This window comes from Zeugodacus cucurbitae, chromosome 6, assembly GCF_028554725.1.
Source record: "Zeugodacus cucurbitae isolate PBARC_wt_2022May chromosome 6, idZeuCucr1.2, whole genome shotgun sequence".
NCBI lineage: Eukaryota > Metazoa > Arthropoda > Insecta > Diptera > Tephritidae > Zeugodacus > Zeugodacus cucurbitae.
Window position 1 is genome coordinate 50,366,735 of NC_071671.1, and position 17,811 is coordinate 50,384,545.

The 17,811-nt window shown below is 36.0% G+C and overlaps 1 protein-coding gene across 1 annotated transcript; it reads right to left on the minus strand.

The window, feature by feature from the left end:
* Positions 1–4,293: 4,293 nt before the first annotated feature.
* Positions 4,294–12,718, minus strand: LOC105214538 (homeobox protein unplugged). Its single transcript, XM_011188024.3, has 3 exons — positions 10,839–12,718; positions 5,023–5,261; positions 4,294–4,890 (listed from the first exon to the last, which is right to left on the minus strand). The coding sequence occupies exons 1-3, from the start codon at positions 11,800–11,802 to the stop codon at positions 4,492–4,494; spliced, it is 1,602 nt and encodes a 533-aa protein (XP_011186326.2). The 5' UTR covers positions 11,803–12,718; the 3' UTR covers positions 4,294–4,491.
* Positions 12,719–17,811: the final 5,093 nt, after the last annotated feature.

Below are 17,811 nucleotides of genomic sequence, written 5' to 3' on the forward strand. Positions count from 1 at the left end.
TGTTCGATGCAGTACCCGCCGTTGGAAGTGGAGGAAGGGGAGGGCCTCCACTCCGTTGGAGGGACCAGGTGGAGAGCGACCTGGTTACATTTGAGATCTCCAACTGGCGCCGAACTGCGAAGGAAAGAGAGGAGTGGCGCGCTCTCATCGATTCGGCTATAACCGGCTTAACGGTTGAACGCCAATCACATATACAATACTTAAATTTAAGTTCTAGAGCCTTATTAACGTATAAAATTTTTTTTAGTAAATATTGACCTCTATTAGATGTCTGTGGCGATCTTTTAATAGTAGATGTCACAGAAGCTCTGCGTACATCCGGACTGGACATTCATCAGGTCAATGACACTTGGCCTTTAATCAAAGGCTTGATAACCTATTTCCCGAGATTGTAATGCAATGTGTTCTGCTCTTGCTCATACAAGTAATGGAAATTTTGGTACTTAACACCGTGTCCATATCCGAGCTCAGTTCTTCACATATTCTTCTAATTTTTATACATAAGTAACTCCGCAACCCTTGAGGGAAATCGCTGTAATGTAGTCTAACATGATGGCAAAAAAGTCACATTTCGAAGTACATGGTTGGTGAGTTGTTTGATTGATGGACTGTTTGGTTGAAAGCAGAAGTCAAAAGGATAATTTTCTCATAGTGCTCTTCAATAAGTCCCGACCAAACATTCAACCTTAGGCGTTGTGTAAGGCATTCTGTCTAGGGAACTTCTATTCTGTGTAAGGGAAACTGAGCTTTCGCAGAAAGTTTAATTATCTTCAGCACCTTGTATTCTGATTATATAAAGGTGAGAATCTTAAAGGTAAGTCCTCAATGATGACCCCTACCATGTTATTCAATCTTTCTTAGTGGAAGTCACTGATATTTAAGGAATATTTTGAATGAACAGAAGCTTTGTTTATATATTATAATTTGCTTGATCATCACCATTTTTATCTGGTGATCATAATATATGTGCCCGTGACTGTTGAAAAGCAGCTCGAAAGATATTTTGTAGTTTTTTCGTTGATTTTGAATTTTTTAATCTTTTAAAAATGCCTTTTAAGCAGTTTTTATGAACAACGAGGATACCATTAAAGCAATGGCAAAACAGTGGTTTAGGACAGAAATTGAAATTTCAGCTCTCCAAACTAACTGTCTCAAAATCGACCTTGTGTGCTTTGAATTCGTCAATTATAAGCCGTCTGGGTTTTCCTTCAACCAACTTTCAATTCAAGTCACTCTTAAGAAAGATCCCGAAATCCACAGAAAGATCTTAGAAAACTGGCTTAAACCCCAAATTTTAATTTTCGAAACAGTTAGAGGGTTATGACACGAACCTTAACCTCATTCCGAAATAGTTTTGAACTAACGAAATTACCGATATCCAAAATGTACTATATTTCATGGTTGAACTAGGTTATAAAAATTATTTGATTTTTTTTTAACATTTTGCGAATTAAATTGTTGTATTTCACACACTGTCAAACGTTTAAAGCCACAAATTGTAAAAAAAAAATTAAAAGAAAACGAAATTCATTAAATGAAACAAATTAACAAAGTGTTGCATTAAGCTGCTGTTGGCAAAGAGCAACTGGAATGCCGCACAACCCAACAAGAAGTAACAACACCACAAAGCAATTTATGCAACTGTATACAATTTGTATGTACCTATGTTTGTATGCCTGTCTGTATGTATATGTAAGCGACATATCTTTAAATGTAGTGAAAATGCAATGCGCTTTCGGAGGCGTGTCACAACATAAAACAGCATAGTGCGTGACACGCAGTGAATAACAATAACAACAATAGCAACAGCAACCACAAATAGTAGTAGCAATAGCAAAGCAGAGGGTTGACGCCACAAATTTGTTTGACAGACCAAATGGCAGGGCAAAAATTTGCTGTTCACTTTGCAGTCAACGGCGGCAACAATAAAAACAACAATTATAAAATTGTATACTCAAATGAAAAGAGATTTGAAGCAAAAAATCAAACACAACAAAAGGCAATTTGCCGCATTTAAAACGACACTTTACTGCAAATTTCATGCGCACGACAAAGCGGAGTGGCAGAAGCAGCGCTGTCGACAGCGCAGTTTGTGTAGTACCTTAATCTCATGCTACGCAACACAATTGAATGTTTCAATGCATAAATAAATGTATGTGTGTGTGCTCAAAACACAATTCATTACGCAGCTAATAAGTCAACCTCAAACGCTTATAAGCCACCGCTTAGCTGCCGTAGATTCCATTCAGAACGCTCAGCAGCCGTGAGCATGTATCGATGTGTGTGTGTATGTTCAGGAAATCGCCCCCTTTTCGTCCTCGCAGTGGCTGCAGCGCACCCTATTAAACGGCTGGCAATCCAGGCCGCCTGGCAGTTAGTGCCGTTTTGGGGCGTGACACGTGAGACACCTGGAGTGATTGTTTGCTGATGCACATGCTGTAAATGAGAGCCGAAATCATATGCCACATACGACATAACTGTATATATATGGACATATATAAAAAGTCACACAAATTACCTTCGATTAATGCAAACTTCGTGTCACTGTTATCCTCTCGTACATTAGCACCATTTATTGCTTTTTTGTTGTTTTTCGTCTCTCTTCAGCCTCTTCAAATTGTGAATTGTTACAATTTGGTGCGTTAAATTGCACTATTCGTCATGGACTTGTGATGTGTGAAATTGACAGTTGACTTTTCTGCTCTCACTTTCCATTTCTCCTCTTCCCTTTCCATATTCACACGCACCAACTGCCGAAATCGGTTTTAGGTTATGTTGTTCTTACACTTGAAATCACCGATTATCGCCCAGTTTTGGGCTGAAGTGTTGTGCGTGATAAATTTGAAAAAGTGGCTTATTAATTGATGTTGAAGATTGGGTCAATTATAGTAATGATTTACTATAAAATGGCATTCGATAGCAGCACTATTTTTAGCTTCCTCACCGTTGCTGAGTAGAGCACTTGAATCCTTACTTTCTTAGATACTTTGGTCTCTCCGAATATTTTATATATTAAGACTTTCTAACTTCAAATAAAAATCAACAGCAGTTTAAAGGCTACTAAACACTTTGAAGTTCTTCTCTTCTTTATAATCTCTGCGGATTCATCAATCAGAACATTAAAATAATCATAAAAATCTCAACAGTTAAGATATTTAGAATCACAAGGAACTCACAAACTTTCATTCTTTAATGCTTGTGCTCATTTAGAGAATTCTAACGAGGTGTAGTTTTGGACCGGACAAAAAATTGTGTGCGCGCAGGTTTGTAGATCCGAGCGCCGTGAAAAGGTTGCATTAAAGGATCTTTGAATATCAGTTTATGGATTTCATGGTGGATTTATAATTTTCAAATCTCTTTCAAGCCATTTGTATGTAAAGTAAATAAGTAGACTTTTTAAAAAACTTAAAAAAAAACTTAAGACTTTAGTAAAAAATTTACTAAATCATTATAGTAAAGTCGGAGTCTTCTCCTTCCTTGCGATATCAACCATACGAATACGACAGAGTCCCTTGTACTAGTATTTACTTACTTAGTTGTCACTTGAAGAAGTATCTATGACTTATTTGAATCCTCATAGATAACCAATTTTGGGTTAGTTAATATTGAAATATTATACCAGAACGGTTTCCGAAGCATGAAAGGGGAACGAGAGGAAAATTCGAGAGAAGGTTGAAAAAGGACTAGATCGAAAAAATTTGTAACGAAATTTGGTGAATTTGGGGATATATTAATCTTAAAAACACTACACCTTTATAGAAAGCTTTAATGGATCTCTAAAAAGACTCAAGTTCAAGCAAAAAAAGTTTAGTGAATATCTTTGACTGGAGGAGTAACTGTTTTGAAATAATACCATATGTGGGTTACAAAACAATGGTAACAGATTTATTTCAATACAATTTAATGATCTGTCGGGATCACACTGGAGAGTTTACAAGAATGTCGTTAAAATAACCCGTAAAAATCTAACGAACGATTTTTCACAGTTTTATTCAGATTACTCTGAAGAATTTATCTGGAAAATTTTCTTTAACCCGTCGGAAAAATATGTTTTCTGGGCACTGAAAACTGTACCGCTTAACTATTGATCTCTTACAGTTTTAATAAGAAAATTATTTATGATTTTTCGAAATATTGTCTTGAGCTTATGAAAATGGACCAGAAGCTTCGCCAGACAGAAGACTTCATTCAGTATTGCCGAATGCACTCTTTCAAAAGTATATAAACAAAGAGAAAAAAAAGTGTTTTAAATGTTTTTTGTTTTAAATGTTTTTGAACTTATCTTATTATTTAAATTGTTTCAATTTCATTTATATTCTCTTAATATTTAAAACAAATTAAAATTTTAAGTAAAACTGGCACTAATTGCCAAAAAGTAAAACAAATAAATTAATATTTAATTAGACGCTTAATTAATTAGTTTATAATCTCAGAACAAACGTAAAACTGAAGTCTTAAATTACCACCGCATAACGGCGACCGATCAACCACTCAATAAATACTCCGCGCCAACGCCAAAGTGCCCGTCACTGTGTTCGTTGCCGCCGCCATATTCGCTGCCGCCATTAATGCTGCCGGCGACGCCGCAGCGTTGAGCACACCAGCAGCGCTGCCATTACTCAGACCCGCGATCACACCATTGGCAGCATTGAATTTCTCAAAGCCGCTCAGTTCGGTGGGCATCTTCTTACGCAGATCCGGTTTTGGACCACTCAGGCACATTTTCTCAAGCTGCTGGTGTTGCGAACGCACCGCAAAACGATTCACATGCACGGGTATGGGTACGACTATTTTGGTGCCACCGCCAGCACCGCGACCGAGACCATGCGATGTGAGACCGGCTTTGACACGCTTCCATTTGGCGCGACGATTTTGAAACCAGATTTTCACCTGTCAGGGAAGGGGAGAGAGGGAGGAAATAATATTATAAAATATGTTATTAAAGATTGATTCTTTTAAATTGAATATTTTATCAAATAATGGTTTAAAAATGTTGTAAGAATGGTTCTTTACGGTTCTTACCTGCACTTCGCTGAGTTTGAGTGTCGTCGCTATTTGACTTCGCTCCGTTAAACTGAGATATTTCTTCGCATGAAACTCTCTTTCCAGTTCCAATAATTGCTCGGAGGTAAAAGCTGTTCGCCTTCGTCGCGATTTCGAACTACTACCGCCAAAATTACTGGAGGAATCTTTATTTGAGTCGTTTTGTCCACCCGTCGCTTCATCATCGGAACAGTCTTCACTATCAGAGTGTGTATAGCCTGAAATGAAAACAGAGATAACATTAGTTTATGTATCACAAAGATAACATTTTTTTGTGTTTGCTTGTTCACTATTACTAAAGATCCTTCTGGCCTAAGGTCTGAATCTCAATGACAAGTGCGGTGACACCGGCCTTATATTTAAAAGATCAATTCATCTCTTTATTCTGAAAAATGTCGCCTTTGAGAAATCAACACAAAGATTTCTTGAAACTGACTTTTTTGAACAAGCGCTCGAAGTAGCGGATATAAAAGTGAAAAATCTCTGCAGATTTGTAGTACGCTTAGGACGTTTTGTCGAATCATAATACCTAATCTTGGGGTGATTCTGGTTTCACAAAGGACTGTGTTTAATAGTCTAAGTGTGTATGGAGCAACCATACGGCCTAACCTAACCTAACTATCAATGGCAAACGATGAAATTCTTATATGGATATACGGTAGTTGGGGAACAAGTGCACCGATGTCATCAATTTACTATTAACATAACTTACATATTAAGCGATATATTCGGCATTGAATAGATATAGACAGATAACGAAAATCCCTAAATTATGTATATGGGACTAAACTAATGACTGGAACTCTGCAACCACCATTGTGTTCAAGAAAAAATTCTTTCTTGCTTAAGTTCATTAAAATTACGTACAAATTGAACGACATAGGAGGCGAAAATCTATACAGGGACTACGGATGATATCTAGTGATTTAATTATCTATTTATATATATTATTATTATATTTAATATAAAAAATCGGGTGTAATCCATCGACCAATTTCACCCTTTTTTCGTTACAAAACCACAAAATAATACATTTCCTGAAGTTAAGATATTTTAGATATTGACCGATAAATGTGACTTTATACCGTAGTCGACCAAAAATTCGAAAATGGTTGTGTTAGATATGTGGAGAAATACTTTTATAAATTTGTAACACTAGTCAATATTATTATAATGAAAAGATCTCTTCGTCGAGTCTTTGAAATATCCCGCAAATTGACATATCATTCTTATATATAATATAATAATAGGGTTTCAAGGAGTTCGAGAAGGCATAGTTCGATTTTGACCAATTTCAGAAGACAGTTGTCACATCTTAAGAACATTACTTGTGCTAGATATGTTTCTTTTACTTAGATATCTTCAGTGAAGATTTCATATTTATATTGTAAAATGAAATAAATCTGATTGAATATAAAATTATATTATAATTTATAGTTAACAAACTGTGTATGCAATCTATAAAGTACTAAAAATATATTCAAATAGAATCCCTGCAAAAGAAGCCGTCTCTCAAACTTTTTGTTATCCTCAACTGAGTACTCAATTATCTCTACACAAGCATATATTGTCAACCGCAATCATAAATATTTAAATTTTCAAAACGGAAACACATGCATACCCACACCACCTCCCACCGAAACTTCTTAGAAATGCGCTCAAGCACCCACACTACAAATCTGAAATAATTTCGAAAATATTTATATGAATTAAATTAAGCGAAGTTAAGTAATCTGTGTTGTCACAATGAAATGAATTACTTTCTACTACAGAGAATTGCAATTGAAGCTTGCCGAATGAGCATACACAAACACAAAGCCACACATAAACAACCGGACGATTGCACCGCCCTTAATATCCTGTCAAATAAAATTATGGACAAAGTGACACACACACGTACACCCACATAACATAACGGCATAAGGCAGATACGCCGCAACGTCAACATAGCGGCAAAGGCAATATCTTGAATGCGAAAGGTTAATGGGGTGTGTCAAAGCTTGTGGCAAGCGTTATGACAACAATAAAGACAACAGCAATGCCAAGCGACAAATGTCAGCAGTTATGTATGTGAGTGTGTGACAGTACTTTGTGGCGATCAGCGCATCAATTTCGTTTGAATTCGCTGCGGCTGTTTGAAATATGACACCCACTTGCCGACAACAACAACAATTACAGTTAACACCGCACCCTCTCACCCCACATGGCAAAAGCTCCGCGACAAACAATTGCGCTTAAGCGTGAAATCCCAACAAATAATGCGCGAAATATGTATTTGGCTTCTACGAAATTATCAACAAATTGCTTGTTGTTGTTGTTATTATCTGTTTTTTTTGTACTTAAATGAGTTTGAACAAATTGAATGTTAAGAATCACCGCAAATGAAGTCATAATCGGCTGATATGCATATAATGTTATTGTTTTTGTAGTGATTCTCCGCTGTCCAAGCGAAACGTTGCAGACACGAGCTTATAATATTTCTTAACACTTGTATGCTTGAGTGGCGCTGGCGTGTCTGCAGACAATTGCCCGCCACATTGATGTATGAAGCGAACGAAGGAGCAATGTCAAGGAACACAAAATCAGCGCAATACAGTTCAAGAAAGCAAACTAAAAACAGTGAGATATTTGAGTTTAACCGTTCAATAATTGGATACACAACTTTTTTAGGGATCTGGATATAGGATATATAAAAGCTCAAAAAGCCAAATTATTGGAAGTCAGTTTGAAAAACTCTAAAAGGCTGTAGAAAGGTTCATATTTTATAATCTCTAAACCCGAAATATTTTCGGTGGAATAGGGTAGATCATATCAGAATAAAGTCGACTAACTTATAAGGATTTTACCGAACGCTTAATTGAGTCAATATTTGCAGATTATTTGTTAATTGCCGTAATTAAGGCTTTGAGAAAAAGTGGGTTTATCGCGTATTAACAAATAGTCGAATTTTAAGTTATGGATCTATCTTGAATTTAGACACAATATGGGTATTCTATTATTTGGTTAAGAAAAGGTTTTACTGTAGATTGGCCACTTCATTGAGATCTCTTTATAACAAATTACAATATCTCTTCTCTCTATTTAGTTCTTCGATGAAAAAGTACAGTCCATATATTTTTAACAGCCTTGTATTGGCAATTAGTTCGGTCTCTATTGAGACTTGATATTGGAGGACTTCTAATAGGGTAAAGGTTGAAACTGCGGTTCGGAAGATGATGTACACTTTAGCATTCTGAATTATTGATTTACAGTGGAGTTAATATAAAGGACCTAGGACTTTTTCCTAAGCTAAGTAGAAATAGTAGTTTGAAAACGGTCGAAATTGTAGAAGTACAACTTTCTAGATGAAAGTCAAGCTGGGAGAGAGTGAAGCGTGAAATGAAGTTCTTTCCAACGACAGCCGGTTCTGCGGTATCGGAACAGGGTTCTTATTTCGTGGAACTGAACCTGTTTGGATCGGTAAGTTATAATTTATGGAGTGCTCCAAAGGAACTAGATAAAACTGTCTGAAAGTCTGTCAAACTAAACTGAAGGATAATTTAATAAGGAAGAACGCGAACCAATGTATTTTTTTGATTCCAGCTAATCAAGAGACAAAGAAAAATCTACGAGTATATTTTTGACAAAAAGAGAAACACAATAAGTCCATCAACCGATCAATCTCGGTTTTATGTCTTGTATGACTCACATTTGCACTAACTACATCAAAAGCATAACTAAAGACTTTTGCTCTACTGTATTTAGCGCACATTTTAAATGGCACTCTGAACTGTCAGTTATGAATATTTAATTTACAAAAAGAACAGCGGAGTGGAATGGTCCTGAAGTGGCGAAATAACGATGATGATGATGATGATTGCTCTGTTAAATGAAATATTAATTTTTTGCGATTAGTTACGCCTTCTACAATACAACAATAAATACGAGTCCCGCTCTCCCACCACCCACCACATAACAAACATAAAATTATTCACCAACATGTTGGCCGTGAAGCGAGCGATCCCATTTTACGCTTTTACTATCAAGGATAAATAATGAAATATGAAATGAAAATCCACCACCAACAACAACAATAATTGTATGTGTGTGAGTAACACTGACTGACGACAGCATAATTTTGAAATAGAAAATGACACACAATAGCGAATGCGCGCTCTCTTTTTGGCACGCTCACTCAACAGCGCAGAGTTGCAAATGTCAAAATGTCAGTTAAAATATGAAAAGTCTACTGGCTGCTGCCCCCGCTCCCGTGTCCTTCACCACTCACTGCCGCGTTAATTTTATTGTAATGTTGTTGTTGTTGTAGCGAACGCTTGATAGAAGAAAGAAGAGTTGAAAGTTTTGATTGACGCCTAACAACGGATCTTAAATGCTTTTATGCAAATGCCCAATGCACAATCATAATTGTTTGCGGAACGGAAAATCTAATGGAAATGTTCGTTTGTACGATTGTGTATTTGTATTTTCGTATTAATTAGCCATAACCATTTCTAGTCAAAGCTGTTCTTTGCTTAAATGCAAATGAGTAAAGTGAGTGCTAAGTGGCGAATTAAAAAGGTGTGGACGCCTGTGCTTATGTACGTACTTATGTATGTTTGTGTGAAGTGTGAGGCGTGCAACAAATCGTTCAGAAATGGTGCACTGAAAGCTAATTGCGTTGAGAGCCGGAACTGAAAACTTACTCACTTTGAATTGTGATTTCGATGAACTAGTGGTAACAATGGACTGCCAAAAGCGTTATGAGTAGACAATTTCATTGGAAAATGTTTTTGTTTAGACCGGATTTAGTAGAAAGCTTAAAATGCAATACTGGTAAAACGAAAATAGAAATCAACTTAAAAAATTATAGTTTTTTACCTCATTTATATTATTTTAATTTATATGATTTTACGTCAAATAAAATATCTATTAACAATTTCGAAATTGGTTCTCAAACCCAGGCAAGTTCTTCTGAAATTGAAGACGTGTCAAGTTCACCATAACCAATGCCGGAATGTTCTCATTTTCTGATACTATTTTCAAAAATCGTATGAAGCGATGCCTATATCAAACCGAAATAGGGGATATCAAGTCTTCTCGGAACAAAATGTTCCAAGTTTCAATTCGAAATATTCCTCTTACTTTTCTCAGTGTCTTTCATGACGAACAAAAGAAAAAGGTTCAGTTTTTGTAAACAGATAAAACGGGTAATCCGTTAATTTATTTCTAAAAATACAAAATCCCCCGTTTTAAGTGTCGAAGTTAACAATAACAACACCAACTATAGAAGGAACTATGATATGGAAGAGGAATATGGAATAATGCGGTACTACTGGCACATATCATCCCATTCATAAGTTAACCGAGCACAGATGTTTCAGCACCCCGCTTACACCGCTTTTCTGGAATAATTTTTCACTTATTTATTCCATTTTTGATAACCACCCTAGTTAATACAGTGAATATTCCGATTGCAGCCCAAAACAAAACCTCGAATACCTTCAAGACCCAAAAAATATTTCTTGGAGATGCATATCTATGTTCAGAACATTTCAAAATTTAGAAAAAATATGCTTATCACTCATTGTATAAACCCAACCAGTGTCTTAAGTTAGGTTACTGAGTTGAAAGATGGTAGGAGAAGTGGAGGATGACAAGAAAAATGGTAAACAGTGACTAAATTGAAGACAACCATAGAGTTCATTTGGTAAGTCAAGTAAGTCGTAATCTAAACTTCACTAAGATAATGACTATCCCTTAACTTAAGCCAGACTCTTTAATATTAAGAATATAATCCAATATCAAATTTTGTGTACCTCTGCTCTTATCCATATCAGTGCTGTAATTTTTCGGTGACATTGTTAGACTAATATCGCTGCAGGAATCACCGCTACAATCGAAATCCTCATCCATGCCCACGTCCAAGAGCGCTTCGGACGTGTGAGATTTCAACGAATCGCGACTATTCGTATTCGCACAACTGGAGGCAGACGAAGCCATCAAGCTCATATCATTTGGAGGCTGTTGTTCGCATGGCAACGCGTTGGTTTTACTCGAATTGGGACTCTGTAGACGCGTGTGTACCGTTAAATTGTGCACATAATCATCGCCCGCAAAATCGATATTTGAGCGCTGCTGATCAACGCTGGCTTCATTGGCAAGACCCGCTGGCGTCACATTTGTTGGAGCATGCTCAGCACCAACCAGCCCACCGAAACCGCTCAGCAACAGTTTATCACGATAATTTGACGCTTCCGACGGATTAAAGAGAAAACGTGGCTCCAGCGCATGTGCCGACACCGACGGCAGCGAGCGTGCGTGATCACTGCTACCCGTGAAATTGGCACCAGCGGCCAACGCATGCGGATGAGCAGGTGGCATTGTGGTTGTGCCTTTCGAGGCTAATTGTGACGGCAGTGGGGGCGCTGAGCTGACACTCTGCTCAACTTTGGCAAAATTGGTCAGGTAACAGCCGCTGGAGATCAGCTGTGTAAGCCGATCGTGATTTTGTGCGAAATAACCGTGTAGCCAGGGATTGTAGAAGGGGAAATTGGCGAGACCTAACGCCGAAGAGGCGACCAAAGCGCGTGCATTCAGCTCATCCTGCTCACGATTATTGGTGGGCGCTAATATTTGTGTGTTTCTTTCGAGCTCTTGTTGTTGTTGTTGCTGTTGCTGATGTTGTTGATGGTTGGCGATCAGACTCTCGATGGAAAAGGGTGTAGAAAATTTTGTTAGTTTGCTAGCAGTTTCCGTAGCCAGGGGCCGAGTGCCCTCCATGTTGCAGAATGACACTTTTAATTGAGGCGAAAGGGGTTTATTTTACAGGTATTTAGTATGTTTTTTAATTATCAGTATTTTTATCTAACACAATACACACTGTGCCACTATTTTTTCGAATGAGGTTATGAGTATTAATAAATATATATAAAGGTTTCACTTTGTGATTATCTCGAGAATTTTTTTATAAATTTTATAGAACACTTGTATATAAACCACAATCGAAAGAAAAACTCGAGTTATTCCGTCAAACCCGAAGCACTGAACCGTTGAAAAGTCGACAGCACACTAACTGACGCTCACCGCTGGCGACTGTTCCCAACGTTGACACGCTGGCAAGAGCCCAAAAGCAAGCAAACGACATAAATAAACGATGTCGCCGCGCAGACATATCACGTACACGAACAGGCAGTCGTCTGGTTGGCTGCGTTCAGCAATTGAGCTCCGCTCTAATGGGGGTTGTTGGTGCAGGAGATTAGCGCAACGGCGTTGTTGCTACTGTTTTCGCACCTTCATTCCATAGCGATCAACAACAACACAAACCAACAACAAGCACAAGCTCCGCCCTATTGGTAGACCAAATCCAATATGGCGTATGCCAATGAGCGAGACTAATAGAGAGCATTGAACCAATCGTTATTGGCTGACGCCGCTTATTTGATTGCGAACACACACACATATGCGTATCTATAATGTAGAGATAGTATACGTATTTTTATACATGTTTATGTAGCGCTAAAGAGTTAGCTAATTGTCTATAATCGCTGCTCGTCGCTGTTGCTACACTTGTCTCTGCTCACCTCTAACGAGCTTATTGTTGTTGTTGTTGCTGCTGTATGTTGTTGTGTTTTCATTTTGCCTTCACTCCATAATTGCTTTCTGCATGAGACGCGTTATAATAAAATGTCCACGTACGCTGTCGCGGCATAGAACACGCCTCCCATTAGCGAGTGATTACGCTGATATAGATGGACGTTTGTATAAATATACTTATGTACATACATATATAGTTACTTATGCATACATATGTATATATAAAAGCATTAGATGCGTGTATTAGGTTAATTCATTTCATTTTCGTTCAGAATGATATTTTATTTTCATTTCAAATTTAGAAAAAATCATAAATTTTTAGAAAGCAGTTCCCCAGTGGCGTCTTTATTAATAGCCCTACTTTCTGCAAAACAAACCTGATAGAAAGCGTCAATTTAGTACAGTGTAATTTTGCAATACAGTAGAACTCCAATTATCCGAATTAATGGGGACCGGGACCCATTCGGATAATCAAATATTCGGATAATCGGATTTTTTTTTAAATTGCCATTGGAGAGAATAAAAGCTACGTTTTGATATTACACTATTTTTATTATTGAATTAAATGAATGAAACATGAAATTTTCACATGTTTTAAATATAAATAAAATGTACTTATGTACAAGTTTAGAAATAATAATCATTGTTTTTAAGCATCTCCGTCAATGTAAGCTGTTTTGCGGTCTTCAACCGTTTTCGGGCAGCCAGGTCACGCATTCGCTTGACGGTGAGCAGTTGCAAGTGGTCACACTCGGGCTGACGCTACATCCACTTCAAAGCAGTCTCGAGGCCGGCAAATGCTTCACTAGCTGATGGTCCAGCGTCTACTTCAACATCAGCAGAAAGTTCTTCTTCCACTTCCACTTCAACATCTTCTCTCACACTTACAACAATTTCATCGTCATTGAGAATTTGAAAACCAGGGTCAAACGTGTCACAAGCCATCCACTCTCCTACATCTTCAGCACTTACTTCTGTACAACCAGAAATTTTTACAATCATTTTTCTTATTTCCTCTAGTGACAACGCATCTTCATCATCATCATCCTCTCCATATTTTTGTTTCTCATTTTCTTCAGATTTTGAAGACTTAGACTTTTTTTGGACAATTTTTTGTGATTCGGATAATCGGCGATTCGGATAGTCGGAGTTCGGATAATTGGAGTTCTACTGTATATTTGCCAAGTATGGCCAATCCTCGGTACCTACAATACTTCTTTTCCGAATTTTAATGCAAAGTATTGAAATATAGGCCTCAATTGTCATAATATAACTCGATCTATATGATTTAAAGATCTACTTTTGTTTAAATGAATTGGAAACATTAATCAGAATGAAATCGAAACATCAATGGCCTTCATTTAACCTCTTTTGTGATAGTCCTCAATAAATATCATCAAGATATGTCTTTTGAAATAAAATATTTTTTAGAACGGCTGCGATCTTATACTGAAATGTTCGAAAATCACTCGAAAATATTACTTTGTTGGTTAAGTATCAAATATAATTTTGAAAAACTAGTCTAAATATAGAGTTAGCTGAAGCTCTTATGCATTATCGAGTGCCCTCAAACCTCTCAGAAACATGAACTTTTCGTTTTTATTCAGAGATGTGACTCCGTAGTGGAGCATTTTCGAATTTAAAAATTAAATAAGGTTAAATCTTCACTAAATTGGTAATAAAATGTGGGACGAATAGAGACCTCTTTATTTAGACTACAAGGTGGTAAACAAAAAAACTGGAAAGCAATATCGATAAAAATTGAATTAAAATGAACTTCATGCTCAAGATAAAAGAACATGAATTAAAGCAATAATTCCACTGAAAATCACGCTCTCACCAAAACCTTCAAATGATTCAGCCAAACTAATGTCTGAAGACACTTGAAAAGAATTCAGTTTTTTGATATCCCTGAATCAAATAATATCGTATTTTTTGGGATAATTGGAAGAATACTGATATTTTAATGCCAACATTTTGTAATTATTATAGAGATAAGGTTTTACTGGAAATATCCCGTTATAGTAGGAATCAAAAGAACGTCAAAAATTCTAAAATGTATATTTTTATATTTCCTTGTTTTTATAAATTTTATTTAAATTTTTATAGAATTTTAATTTTAATTTCATTTTTTCAAAGCGCACCCTAATGTGAATATGTAATACACACACTGAACACATATTTTGTGCGTTCCACGACTGCTGATGACTTTGGCGCGGTCGGCAAAGATTAGTGACCAATTTGTTGGCACTTTAATAAGACTTGAAGGAAACTGAGTGTGACGAATGATACATCGGATGTAGATCATTAGCGATTTGCAAAAAATAAGGCAGGAGCGACTACTTTTGTATAAAATATGTTTCTGCATATGAATTGTTATCATATATTTGTATGTATGTACATATAATTAAAGATATGGATAATAAAATTTTTGTCAACTATGGAAATATTTTTAATTATTTTTTGTATAAAGAACAAGAAATATATTATTTTATTATTTATATATTATATATCTAATAGACAAAAAAATATGTTTAATTATGACATTTTTCGTTCATTTGAAAATCGAACGGAAGTGCATATTTACTTATGCATTTGCCTCTCAACAGTATATTTGTAGATATGTATGTGTGCATTTCGAAATATTTAAAGGCTTTATACTTGGCTTGTGGCCATTTAGCACATACTTTTAAATATAATTATTTGTGTAAAATTAAAACAAGTCTACATTCAATTACATTTTTATAAAAATAAAAAGAAAAACACACAGACGTACAAATATTCATATTACCAAATCCAAAAATATACCATATATCTACACAATCGCTGTCAATTTGTAATTAGCTGCATATCATCGCCGGCGTTACGTTTAAATTAATTCATAATTTGTGTGAAATAATCAAGTAATTTGCACGCCCTACCAGTCACACGCTTCTATGCAAATCACGAATGCCATACATTAAAAACAAAAATAAAGAAATAAATTAAGAAATTGAGGAAGTTTATTCAGTATTTGAACAATTTAAATGTAGAAATGAAAAAATAAATTTTAAAGAATGTTGATAAAATTTGATAAGTTTTAATAATTTAATAATTTTTTTAATAAGTTAAAATACTCTTATGTATACATATATTATGTTGCCTTCGAAACCTTTGTTTGGATTCGATTTTGTGGCCGATTCTCGATTGGGTTTTAAATAACAGTTAGACAAATTACTGAAAAGTTCCATCACACGTCCATGACAATCCTTGAACCAATCTTAAGTTTAAACAAGTAAGGAAAGGCTAGGTTCGGGTGCAACCGAACATTTTATACTCTCGCAATTTATTGAAGAAATTTTATTAAGATAACACCCAAATTTACCTATAAATTCGGCACAAAGTTTAATAGAATAACGAAAATCGTCCTATATAGTGTATGAGGGCTGAGGAAATTCCTGAACCGATTTCATTCATTTTCACCAGCAAGGGACACTATATCCAAGACTATAAACTCACTTAATTTCGCTATGATATCTCACATATTAATCAATACATATATGCAGATTAAAGCCCACCGTATTTTTGAAAAACCTATAATTAGGTATATGGGAGCTAGGAGATGTTATTATCCGATTTTAATAATTTTTGGAACCGAGACACACTATTAGAATAAACAATTTCCTCTGAATTACATTAAATTATCAGAGAGATTTATCCATATTTTCGGTTAAAATTTACCCTTAGGCGCGGAGTTCAACATGTTCGATAACAGGGGCCTTGACAAGTTATAGACCGTTTTCGACAATTTTTTCTCCAGTGAAGCCAGTTATAATATGTACTATTTGTGTAAAGTTTTATTCCGCTATCTTCATTGGTTCCTTATGTATACATTATAAAGTGAAGGAATCAGATGGAATTCAAAATTGAGTTATATGGGAAGTTGTCGTGGTTATGAACCGATTTCGATTCCATTTTTCACATGTGTCATCAGGGTGTCAAGAAAGTATTATATACCGCATTTCATTGAAATCGGTCGAGTAGTTCCAGAGATATGGTTTTTGACCCATAAGTGGGAGATGCCACGCCCATTTTTCATATTGTAAAAAAATCTATTTCTTCTGTAAAATTTAGTGTTTCTGACGTTTTTCGTTAGTGAGTTAACCCACTTTTAGTCATTTTCAACCTAACCTTTGTATGGGAGGTGGGCGTGGTTATTATCCGATTTCGTTCGTTTTTGGACTGTATAAGGAAACGGTTAAAAGAAACGACTGCAGAAAGTTTGGTTTATATAGCTTAATTGGTTTGCGAGTTATGTACACAAAACCTATTTGAGGGCGGGGTCACGCCCACTTTTGCAAAAAAATTACATCCAAATGTGCCCCTCCCTAATACGATCCTATGTTCCAAATTTTTTTTTTTCATAACTTTATTTATGCCTTAGTTATGACACTTTATAAGTTTTTGGTTTTCGCCATTTTGTGGGCGTGGCAATGGTCCGCTTTTTGCCATTCCCGGACTAGATTACCTTTGGTTCGGGGATTTTTTGCGAATGAGCTAACTCCAGATTTCAGTTGGACTTGCAAAACCTTGAAATATACGGATTTATTTATGCCATAGATCTGTAACTTCAGCTGTATTTCCAGTATTATTTCATGAAATTGCAATAACTACAACAGATTCATCAGATTAGTCAAGCCCTCCTTTTTTGTCGAGATTAAAGATACTTCAAATACTACCATTGCAACCATAATTCATCTTTATGCCTCCTCAAATATTTGATCAACTGAAAACCTGACGCTCTATATATGGTATTTTTTAGATGAAAAAATTTTATAACTTGATATTTCTTTTTTTATTTTTTTTACGAAATCGATAGATTAAGAGCGAGTAACAGATAAACCGTTTTGCGAAGTAAAAGAGACTTTGGAAAGTCGAGATTTCGCATTCTCGAAGAAGGGATCTGAGGTTGTGAGAGGAGTTTCTTATCAAACGTGTAAAATTACTCTGTGCTCAATTTTGGATTTTCCCACAACTCAGCCAACTCGGCTACAGCTCTTTAAAGTTTTTTTTCTTTTTTTCATTTAAACAATCAATACGTCATCTCTTTAACAAACTGCTTACTATGCGACCCAACTACACTAACATTCCAAAAAAAATATTGGAAATAATGCTGAATTCCATTCAAGTCGCGAAGAGTAATCGTTAGTAAGGGGC